This window comes from Diuraphis noxia, unplaced genomic scaffold, assembly GCF_037042655.1.
Source record: "Diuraphis noxia isolate RWA-SAM2 unplaced genomic scaffold, SU_Dnox_SAM2 contig0003, whole genome shotgun sequence".
Classification (NCBI taxonomy): Eukaryota; Metazoa; Arthropoda; class Insecta; order Hemiptera; family Aphididae; genus Diuraphis; species Diuraphis noxia.
In genome coordinates, this window is record NW_028301713.1 from 18,584,628 (window position 1) to 18,596,395 (window position 11,768).

Below are 11,768 nucleotides of genomic sequence, written 5' to 3' on the forward strand. Positions count from 1 at the left end.
GAAATAATACTTTTGCCCCCGTTAAATCAATGTACGGGGGCGATCGCCCCCTTTGCCCCCGCGGAGTCGGCGCCTATGGCTACACTACAACTCACTACTCAGTACTCAAGCTTCACTCTTGGCCCTTGGGTATATTAATATTTATGATTATATTATATAATGGAATAGTAAGTACTTACATTTATAAAAACTTAACTTATAGACCCAATAATAAATATAATATATGAAATCTCAATAGGTCACACTGGTTCTAATTTTTCTTTACTCCTTGAAAATAACCCTCAATAACAAACAATGTATACAATATTTTGAAATAATAAATATTTTTGAAAATTAAATTTTGAATTTTGATAATAACTTTATATTAGTTATTATTGTTGTTTTTTGACTTTTTGTTAATTAATTTATTAATGTAAAGTTTAATATTATTTTATTCATTTTTATGATATTTTGATGCGGTTTTTGATAATGATTATCTGAGAGCATTCATCTATTCTGTTGTTAAAAGTTTTGAACTATTTCTGCAATTTATTGATATTTATCAAATTCATATTTTAATTTTAAAAAAATTAAAATAAATATGGCTATTCCTAATATAGCAGGTAATTATTAACTATACATTTATTATGTATGTATAATTGTAAAATTATTTTATTTTCATCTATCTTAGTCCGAGGCTCTACAGGTTTCACGCTGTATCAGGGCCAATCTCCATATGATTCAGTCTCTACATTCCCATCAGATGTCTCAACGACATACAAGTTTATGTTGTTTAGTCCAAATGGAAAACATTTTTCTTGGATTAACAATTCTAAGTAAGTTTTAGACTTACATTTTTTTTAAATTTATTAACCATATATTTTTTGCAAGGGTCGTAACTGTTAAAACTTCTGATTGGAAAACTATTGCCGAAATTGACTATCCAAAAGCCGCACAATTAGCATATAGCAGTAAAGGAACCTATTTGATTGTTTATGAGCCATTTATGAGTAAATAGAAAGTTTTATATTTATATTAAATTATTAACAGAATACTCACTATTTTGTGATGATGAGATGTGAGTTTCTATTACTCTGCGTCTCCACCATCTGCCACAAAATAATGCTTATATAAGATGTCAAACCCTAAGTTATTATCTCTGTCCACCACACACATTTAACAAATCAAATAATTGTAAATGTAAATGTAGGTGCTTGTGCGTTATCGCGATTACCACCGACTTGTCGTGACTACCTTGATTTCACTTGTGCGTTATCGCAACTACCTTGATTTCGAACGCAACATATTTTTAATATGTTTATAATAATACAAAACTACCCAAAGCTAATGTCAATGTATTTATTGATAATATGATAATAATTATAAAATATAATAATAATATGTCATATATAATAAAATAAAATATGTGATAGTAAAATATGTCAAATTTATACGTCAACAATTACGAGTAAAATTTATAAAATATAAAATATAAAATTTAAAAATCAATTTGTGGAAGCCAATGATTTGCAACACTATTAAGTAAAACTTTGAACTTATCTTCATTATGATAAGTATTCCTCCACATAAACTCTGCCAAGTAAGATTCTAAATGGTGAATCTTAAAAACTCTAAAAAGTTACCTTACCCAGCTAGTCTATAAAAATTGCGATAAGTGCGATTGTAACGACACTGGAAAAAATAGAATCGCATATAAAACGGCCTCGCAATAACCCATAATATGAGGTAGTCGCAATAACACACAAGTACCAAAATGTATTATACATTTTTGAGATATCTTAAACATCAGATATAAAAAAATAATTAAATATTTTAAGTTACTTCTAAAATACAATTTCAGTCAAGAAAAAGATAGGTTGCCTAGTATTTTTTCTCTGTTCTACATACCAGTCAGATATTTAAACATTGGTATTATGTCTTAATTTATTTGTACATATGAATAAAATATAATTGGATTTGTTTAATATTTATAGCTACACCAAGTAATCCAAAAGGCAGTCCTAATGTGCATATTATAAAAACGGCTGATGGACAACTAGTGAAAAGTTTAGAATACAGAGATTATAAACTTTGGTAAAATATTAAATCACAATAATTTAAAAACATTTTGAAACAAAATTAATTATTTGTGTTTTTATGCTAAATAAATAAGCTCATTATTTTATTGGTATAATATTGCTTTCTTTTATAGGACTCCGCAGTGGTCTTCAGATGAGAAAATTTGTGCTCGGTTTTTGAATGGCGATGTATTATTTTATGAGAATTCTAATTTTGATAATATTGTACATAGAATTAAAGGACTTAAACTCAATAATTATTCAATATCTCCAGGAAATCAACCACTTAATATTCTTTGTTTTATTCCAGGTACGTTTTATTAACTTATTACTTATTATATTCTTGGCATTTTGTTAATGTAATTAATTAAAATTATATGTTCAACCTTAAATTTAAGAGGATGTGATACCCACATGTATTGTCTCCATCTTACAAGTGTGTAATATAGCAAATTTTATGCTCAGCAGAACATGTGTAGCTTTATTAGAGGTCAATTTACTCTAAATTTTAAACTAATAGAGTTACACATAAGACATAACACATGTTCTGCTGAGCATAAAAATTGCTATGTTACGCACTTGTAAGACAAAGAAAACACATACGAGTATCACGTCTTCTTAACATAAAATTAACCTATTACAATTATATTCATTGTCTTATATAAAGTGAAATCAGATGTGCCTACTGAGTGAGCAGTTAATTATTTAGTATTACTGAATGGTTGGTTATTTGGATTTGTTATTTCAGCTAAGACTGGCCCTTCAAATGGTCGTCTATTTCAATATCCAGATTTCAGTACTATTGTTGCCAATAAAAGTTTTTTTCAGGTACAATAACAATTTTTTTTTAATTATTCTTCAAGATGAAAATGATTAAAATTGTACTTAATGATAGTTCTATCCGTAATTCTTAATTTGTAAACATTTAGGCTGATAGAATAGAAATATTTTGGAACCAGAAAGGAACAGCATCCTTAATGTTAACAAGTACCGATGTAGACAAAACAGGAGCGTCCTATTATGGTAAACAAGGTCTACATCTGATTACTTCAAAAGGAGACACTTCTCAGGTTATAGTGAGTAAGTAATTTAATTTGTATTGTGATTTAATATATATATATATATTAATTATCAATATTTTTAAAAATTTATTAATTTTGATTAATTTCTAATATTTAGATAAAGAAGGACCTTTATATAATGCTGCCTGGAGTCCATCTTCAAACGAATTTTGTGTTATTTATGGTTTTATGCCTTCAAAAGTAACTTTATATAATTTAAAATGTGACCCAGTTATAGAATTTGGAACTGGAACATTTAATGCAGTCTACTACAATCCATTTGGGAATAATATCCTTTATATATTTAAATATGATTATTAAATTTAAATTTAAAATAACATTTTTTTAAATACATATAAATTTCTTTAACACTATAAATACTTCTTCTCTTAGCTGGGTTTGGTAATGTGCAAGGCAATGCTGAGTTATGGGATATAAATGGCAAGAAAAAGATTAAAAAAATAGAAATACCAGATACTACCTTTCTTCAGTGGTCTCCGGATGGTCAACATTTTGTAACAGCTACAACTTCGCCACGACTAAAAGTAAGTAATGGTTATAAAATTTGGCACTATAGTGGTGCATTACTACATGAAAAGCCTTGGGGAAAAGATGAACTATATCAAGTCGTTTGGCAAAATTATCCTCAAGGTACTTTTAAAACACCCAACATAGTTTACAAAGCTGTTGAAGGAATTGCTTCTAGTCAACCAATTGGTAATTAATTTTAATTATTTTTGTTACATTTCTAAATACTTATTTATTCATTAATTTTGTTATTAAATCCTCTATTAATTGCTATTCTAACTTGCAGCTTCTAAACAAGTTTATCGACCACCACATGCCCGAAACTCTGATTTTAAACCCACTAGTTTACACGAAGATTCATCATTAGAATCAAGTATGATTTTATTTACGGTACTATCTTGTTAAAAGATATGATTATTTTTTTGTTTTTCATGTAATAACACACATAATTTATGAAATACTATAAATTTTTTTTTTACCAAATATAGAAATTGAAAAATTGTGTATTCCAAATAAATTATAAAATATCTTAAACAATTTTAGAAAATCAATCAAAAGCTTATTTAAAGATGAAAAAGAAACGTGAAGCTAAACGACAAGCAAAACAACTGCAAGATGTAGAAGAATCAAATGATGATAAGCAAAATACTATAAAAACAATCGATGAACCCAAAGATAACGAAAAACAATTAAGGATTAAAAAAATTCAATCTGTATGTCTCATAACTGTTATTTTATTATTTGTCGTTAAGTAACACAAATCTGTTCTTTCAGGATTTAAAAAGCATCAATCGTTTCAAAACTTTACAATCTTCTGGTAAAGTATTGGATGTCAATCAATTGGCAAGATTAAAACTTGAAAATGGTTTATTAGCTGAACTTAAACAATTACAGTTATAACAAAAAAATATTATATTTATTAAAAATAAAAACAATTATAATATTTAAATTAATGTTTTATTCACAATACTATAATGTATAGTACCATACTGTAATTCTAGATGGTTATAGATCAATGTATATGGTATATTATACACCATCTTCTTTTAGATTGAAATTTTTTAGTAATTCAAAACTTATGAAGTAAATATAATAATGTGATATATTGAACATGATATTAAAATGTGAAAGGATAATTTCAGAATTTTCGTATAAAAATTATAATAAAATGTTACCACAAAACACAAAATCATAGAAGTGATGCCCAATCATCTGACTCGAGTTCTTGTTTGCCTGCGATCTAAAGACTGAACTTCCTAAATACATAGAAACTAGCCCTCGCACCAACCAAAGGTTATACATTTGTGTAACTGAGCAGTGTACTGCTAGTTAGTAAAGCCACAATCGCCTGATTCAATCAAACAAAATCAGGAGAAAATGTACAAAGTCTTTTGTGGTTAAAAATTCCTTAATTTGTTTGTATTCATAGGTCGGTACCTCAAATTTAAAAACTGAATGCATGCATGTGTCTCACTTCCTTGTAAATCATAAATCGTGTTAGAAACTTGAAACTGAATTAAAACAAAAGTTATGATGTGACTTAATGAGGAGCAGTCGTCGCTCAATCTGCAGAAATACACGCATACATACCGGCTGCAGTTGCTAGCTCCCGGATGGGTGACCACCCGGGATTTTTAGCAACATATCCTTGCCACACATACACAAATACATGTTACAACCTACGAACAAGTGCACAAAAATAACCCCTACTATACCACCTTATAACCAATAGCCTATGTTGCCGCGGGTTCCTACTAGAAAAAAAAAAGCAATGCGTATAATACCATAAATATTTTTTATGAACGTCTGAAGTTAAAATGTTGACAAAATATTCATTGCATTTTGAAGTATACTTCATAATATTAAGTAGAATACTGTACACACAATAAGTTTTAGAATTTCGTTTTTAAACATAATTAATTTAATCACAAAGGTAATGATAGTATTTAATATTTACGCAATACTTTCGCATACTTTATGCATTCGGAGAATTACAAGATAAGAAAAAAAATGTTAATAAGAAAAAATAATTTTTTATCTTTTTTGATGATTTCTAAATGGAAAATTCCTACTCGCATGATGGGTAGGTATATATAAATAAATAAAAAATTCGATTTTTATTAGCCCTAACTAAATGCTCACAGATTATGAATCAATATTTAGGGGTTGAATTTCGGTTCAAAAATTAGCCCCAGGGGCGTAATTAAGGGGGGGGGATGAGGGAGATATATCCCCCCCCAGAGCCTATATAATGTGTATATTTATAATATATTAATTTGAAGCTTATGGAATTATATGTTTTATCGTGCTGACATCACGACGAAATATACCTATTAAATATAATTAATATCAAGAAATCTATAAATTATTATTTAATTTAAAAGTAAATTTTAATTCTAATATATTAAAAATTTACATTTTGAAGAAATTATTATAATATTGTATAGGTACTAAATTGTGTAGAATTTTAAAGCACATTTATTAATACATTTATATTAGTTTAAGAATTTTTGATGAAAAAGTTTTCCCAGATATTGTACTTGAAAATTCAAGTATTTTGTGTGGAAAAAAATGTTTATCCCCCCTAAGACAAATTCCTAATTATGCCACTGAATTTAGCCCATGTCACTCGTTTTTATATAACGATTATCAAGTATCTCATATCATCAAGATCGGTTTAGCAGTCGAAGATCCACAAGTCAAAAACTTGCGAACATTTATTTTTGTATAATAAGTCAAAATGTCCAATTAATTATTTTTGTAACCTCTAGGTCTAATAATTATGATTGTACTTTAATTTTATTATGGTGGTTATCGGAATATCGGATTACATTTTGGCTAGTATATTCTAACTACATTATCTTGCGTAGAATTTAATGAAAAAAAAAAAAATTAAAAATACAGTATTATTTCAATTCTAAATCTGGAAGTTGAACACAGTTTTAAATTACCTAAAAAGTACAAGATGGTTGCATGGCGCCATGACAACAAAATAATTTATATATTTTGTTATGACTGATGCCCGTAGCACCGTACTATGGTGAATGTGGCCATAACACAAATTTATCATAATATATTCTATAAATAATAACACATAACAATTTATATAATAGGCGTCTGTGGCCCTGTGCCCTGTGGGTCAAATAATATATTGAAAGCCACTCTTAAGTACCTATATACCTAGTTGAATCAATAATCTCGGATTCTCGGGAAAAGATCATCCACATTTTTTTTTTTTGGTAACATCACAGACAGAATAATATAACATGTTGCGTAAACTTTTTACTTAATCTGTGATATTATTTTATAGCCATGATTAAAGATAATACTATCACGCGGTGAACGAGATAATTATTTCTTCAATGATAAATTGATAAAAGTAAGCACATCATTTGATTATTAAATTATTAAAGCTACCTATTGGCTATTCGTATTTCCAATTCAAACTTATTAATTTCGAAATTTAAAGTTAACAGTAGCACAGAAATAATTATTTGATCATTAATTAATTATAAAGTTATTTTTTTTACTACAGTTATGCACATTTACTGTAAATAAAAGTATGAATTTAAAAAATAATGCTTGTATTTTGTCTAAGTCCTATTTTAAATGGACCTGGCACAAACGGTATTATTCTTCAACAGCAGCCACATTAAAAGTTCCAAGTATAAATCACAATTTAAGTTCATTCAAAAAACTCAAGTATCCAGAGAGCATGTTTGTGTACTGTAATTATGTAGCAAGTAAATAAAAACATTTTTATTTTTATTCTATTTTATTTACTCATTACGCCTAACGGAAATTCACTAAATTGGTACCTATATTATGTTAAGTACAAAAATTCGCTGTTGCGCGTGAATAAGATGTGAAGTCATTTAAACCAAATTTTTCAGGAGAGCAAAAACAAAGTATCATTAAATTAATTAAATTAAAATTCGGTGTCAAAAGATATATTTACCTATTGGTGACATTACTTTTGCAGTGCGGTAGCTAGAACTAATTAATGGGCCCCATTGCAAATTTAATATAGGCGCATATTTGGTTTGAATGTAGTGGTTGCTGAAATGATCGATGTTACACTGATCTGTAGGGGGCTTAGCCCCCCCCCCACCCTCTACAGTCCACACCATCTAATAATATAATAAACTGTACTGCAATCATTTTAAATTTTTACTTATTAATATTCTTAGTTTTTAATTATAATATAAATATAATGAATTATACTTCATTACACGTATAGACAAATAAATAATAATAATCATAATAATAAAGTTGAAATTGTATAAATGTTAATAATATAATCGCTACTCTTTATTTATTTAAGCTATTAAGCAACTATACTGTACATAATGTATTATGTATTCAAAATATTTAAAAATAATTATATAATTATATGTTATTATATAGGAACTGGTAACTGGGGGTGCTATCGTGCTAAAATAGCAGTACTAACAGAATGATCATTATATTTCTGATATTATATTATGATCTAATTAAAAAAAAAATTGTTATTAGTATAGATTCTTAATTCTTATATTATTTAACTTAAGTATGGGCCCCATATTAGAAATTAAACCATGAGGCCCCGGTGCAATTAACCGTTCTTTTAACGCCACTGAACTATTGTAGCACACTAGCACATATTAATTGAGTTAACACTAAACGCACATTGAAATAACACATTCAATGATGCAAAATTACATATATTCTGACATAATATACATCGTTTTTTTCTGCATTTTTTTATGTAATTAACTCATTTTACACAAAATGTTGACTTACCCCTTTTTCGCGCACAATCGAGAATTAGGTGAATAGGTACAATTAGGTAACAATATTGTAACAGCTTAAAACTAGAATGATTACAAACAAAATGCAGTATTAAAAATATACAGACAGATAAAGCAAAATAAAAAAATAGATTAGAATGAAATATATGGCATTATTGACACAACAAAGCATGTGGTGTAAAGGATGGTTATGGCCATTGGAGGTGGAGTGAATTGTGATATGAATGTGTGATATTATCTAGATATCTAGATGCCTTGAAGGGTAGATTGGAACACAAAAACTAATAGAGCAGCGTTTCTTAAACCGTGTTCCGCATAGATCACTTCAGGGTTCCGCGAAGCTTAAGTAATTTTTTTAAATGTTCAAAAAAAATTACTTTAAAATGTCCATTATGGAAAAAAATACTTGTGTATTAAATAATAATGTATAAGCCATATGGAATAATCTATCAGATAACTCTATATTCAATAATCCATATTTCTACTTAATATTATAATTAATTTGCAAATCATCCTAAAAAAAAAGCTATAAAAAAAGTAGGGGTTCCACAATAAAAGTGGACACCAAAAAGGGTTCCACGGACAAAAAAGTTTAAGAAATGCTGTAATAAAGGAAAAAAGATCTGGGGCATCTATTGATCCATCAAGTAGAGAAGTAGACCTTATAATGATACTAGCTTAATGGATAAAATAAAATTGTTTTATATTTTTATTTCAATTTCAATAAATTAATTGTAGTCCGAATTAATGATAAAGAAATTATTTATAAAAATTCTCATATTTTTATGTTTTTAATTTTTATTATTTAATTTGTAAACATTTTTAGAAGATATATCAGACACAATATCTGTACACTTGGCTAAAAAATATGGAAACAAACCAATTGAAATAATTGAAGTCAATCCTGGTCCATGTTTGATTACACAGCATTTATTGAAAGAAACAAATTACAATATATGTGTATATGAAAATAATTATGATGTATTTAAAGAATTTTTAATGGTTAGTTTAACATTTTTTTCATTTACAATAATAGATTATTATATGATACCTACTGTTATTTATTTACAATATTTAGTATATTATTTTAATAATTATAGGCTGTTCATTCAGATTACGGTGACAGAATTAAAATCAACCATGGAAATTTTCTCTTGCTGTGGAAGTTTGGATTTCAAGATCGGATGGACCGAGGAGACAGAGTTTCAAAATTTCTATCAAGTATTAGTACACCACAACAACCATGGAACCAAGAAAGTATTTATTAATTCCCATAAACTTTTAAAGCATTGAATTAAAAATTATTAATATTTATAGATCCATCTCTTAAAATAATTGCTTCATTACCAAATAAGAAGTTCATAAATTATTTGATATATAGTTTTATATTTCAAACTGGATTGATGATTTATGGTCGACCAGAATTTTACTTTTTACTTTCACCATCAGTATTTAAGGTAAAAGATTGAAAACAAAAATTAATCTCTATAAAATTCTGTTTTTATTGTTTATGTCTTTTTAATTTTAGAGATATTCTTGTAAACCAATTATTGATAAAAAATATTATAAAACACAAACAATTCTATTTCAAACTATTTTTGATATAGAGTTATTAAAAACTTATCCAAGGAAATCATTTTATCCACCACATATTTCAAAATCCGCTAGCAAAAATGTGCGTTTTAAAGAGGTTAGCTAAAAAATGATATTCATTATCTAAAAATATTGTTTGAGTGTTTTATTAATTTTCATTTCATTTTTATTTTAGTTGAAGGAAGCAGATGATAATTATATGATCTTAGCAAAAGTTGAAGGTCGTCGAGAGATTTTTAATTCAGAAGGCTTAACTGAAGATTTATTAAAACCATATTGGTACTTTGTCAAGCATCATACACTAAGCCGTAAGAATTTTGTTATACCTATGTTAGAGTAAGTATATTTGATAGATTCATATTTTATTTATTTCCAAGTTATCATAACTTATTGATTGTTTTTTTTTATATATATACTTTAAGGCAGTGGATTCCTGGTTGTGGGCCTCATTTTATTGCCCAAGGATACACCATATTTACTCAGTTTGGTGATCTTACACCTCTTCAAATTTTACGCTTATTCTTAACATTTATTAGTTTACCCGAGTATAATGATTCACCTTTTCTAAATTCAATGGAGAGTAGAATTGCTAAATTATTACCTTCATTACAAATCACACCTGAAGACTCTATTAATGAAAAATCTGGAAATAGTTCTTCCATAGACTTTGAAGAATTTACGAACAAGGACAATTAATATGTAATTAAAAAAGACTGAACTCAAAATTATGTTATATCCAATAATAAGTAACACTTTTTATAAATCTGTTCTAACCTGTAGTGTAGTTTGTTCATTTACAGTTAGACATGGCTGTAAATATCTGAGTGCACCTAACCTAAATATATTTATTGTCTTACAGTTGACACGCTACTGTTGTGATTAGTGAATATGTAATTTTTGTATTATGTGTATTTTTTATATTTTATTAAATATCAATATGACCTTATGGTTTTTCATGTCAGTTAAGTCTATTTAATTAAATAAAATAAGGTAAAAGAAGAGAGAAGTTTTAAAAAAAAAGCGGGTAAGTCGTGTATGTCGCTCTGCTGTACAGTAGGTTACAAGTGGGTTACTGTAATGGATGGAATTAAATTTGAATCCAATGATATTATATCATTTTCAAATGATGGCGTCAATGTCGTGGAATGATATAGTTACAAATCTATTTAAATATATTGTTTCATCACTTTCTAATACATTCATGTTTTCTTAAGTTTTAATCATATAGGCGTGTACAGGGGGATGTCGGCTGTGCCATGGCACCTCCTGCAGAGTCTGCAGCATGATCATTTAGTTTTTAGTCGTACATAGATATACGCCGCTATTAGAATCATAAATTACTAAGATAATCCATATATATATATATATATAGGCTCTTCTAATAGGTATAGCTATAATAATAGTACTTAGTTCATGACTATACATAATTTGAATATTTTTATTTTATTTTTCCCATTTGAAATTTTTGGGCGTAAAAAATAAATCAAAATGTATTAATTATAGATTTCATTGTTTTATCTTAATTTAGATTCTTATTTGCATAATGAAACAAGTTATTTTACATCAATAATAGGTATTGGGGCGTTATTGCTTGTTCTGAGTTGAATACATTTTTAAAAACACCGGTATGTACATCCTGGATAGAAATCTGCGAACGCCTATGTCCTATATGGTTTTGATGACACTTTGTTGAACCCATTTGATTTCAATTAAAATGTATTTTTCTTCGTTGTTAGTCT

General features: G+C 27.5%; 2 protein-coding genes across 2 annotated transcripts; both read left to right on the forward strand.

The window, feature by feature from the left end:
• Window positions 1–368: 368 nt before the first annotated feature.
• eIF2A (eukaryotic translation initiation factor 2A) lies at window positions 369–4,595 on the forward strand. The gene is made up of 12 exons (XM_015508787.2): window positions 369–602; window positions 671–815; window positions 871–989; window positions 1,974–2,073; window positions 2,192–2,367; window positions 2,806–2,885; window positions 2,987–3,137; window positions 3,237–3,407; window positions 3,500–3,835; window positions 3,933–4,019; window positions 4,190–4,359; window positions 4,421–4,595. Exons 1-12 carry the CDS (start codon window positions 581–583, stop codon window positions 4,544–4,546), a joined length of 1,683 nt encoding a protein of 560 aa, XP_015364273.1. The 5' UTR covers window positions 369–580; the 3' UTR covers window positions 4,547–4,595.
• Window positions 4,596–7,051: 2,456 nt separating this feature from the next.
• On the forward strand, window positions 7,052–10,990 carry mtTFB2 (mitochondrial transcription factor B2). The gene is made up of 7 exons (XM_015508795.2): window positions 7,052–7,389; window positions 9,263–9,438; window positions 9,537–9,693; window positions 9,754–9,893; window positions 9,965–10,126; window positions 10,205–10,365; window positions 10,452–10,990. Exons 1-7 carry the CDS (start codon window positions 7,209–7,211, stop codon window positions 10,723–10,725), a joined length of 1,251 nt encoding a protein of 416 aa, XP_015364281.2. The 5' UTR covers window positions 7,052–7,208; the 3' UTR covers window positions 10,726–10,990.
• Window positions 10,991–11,768: the final 778 nt, after the last annotated feature.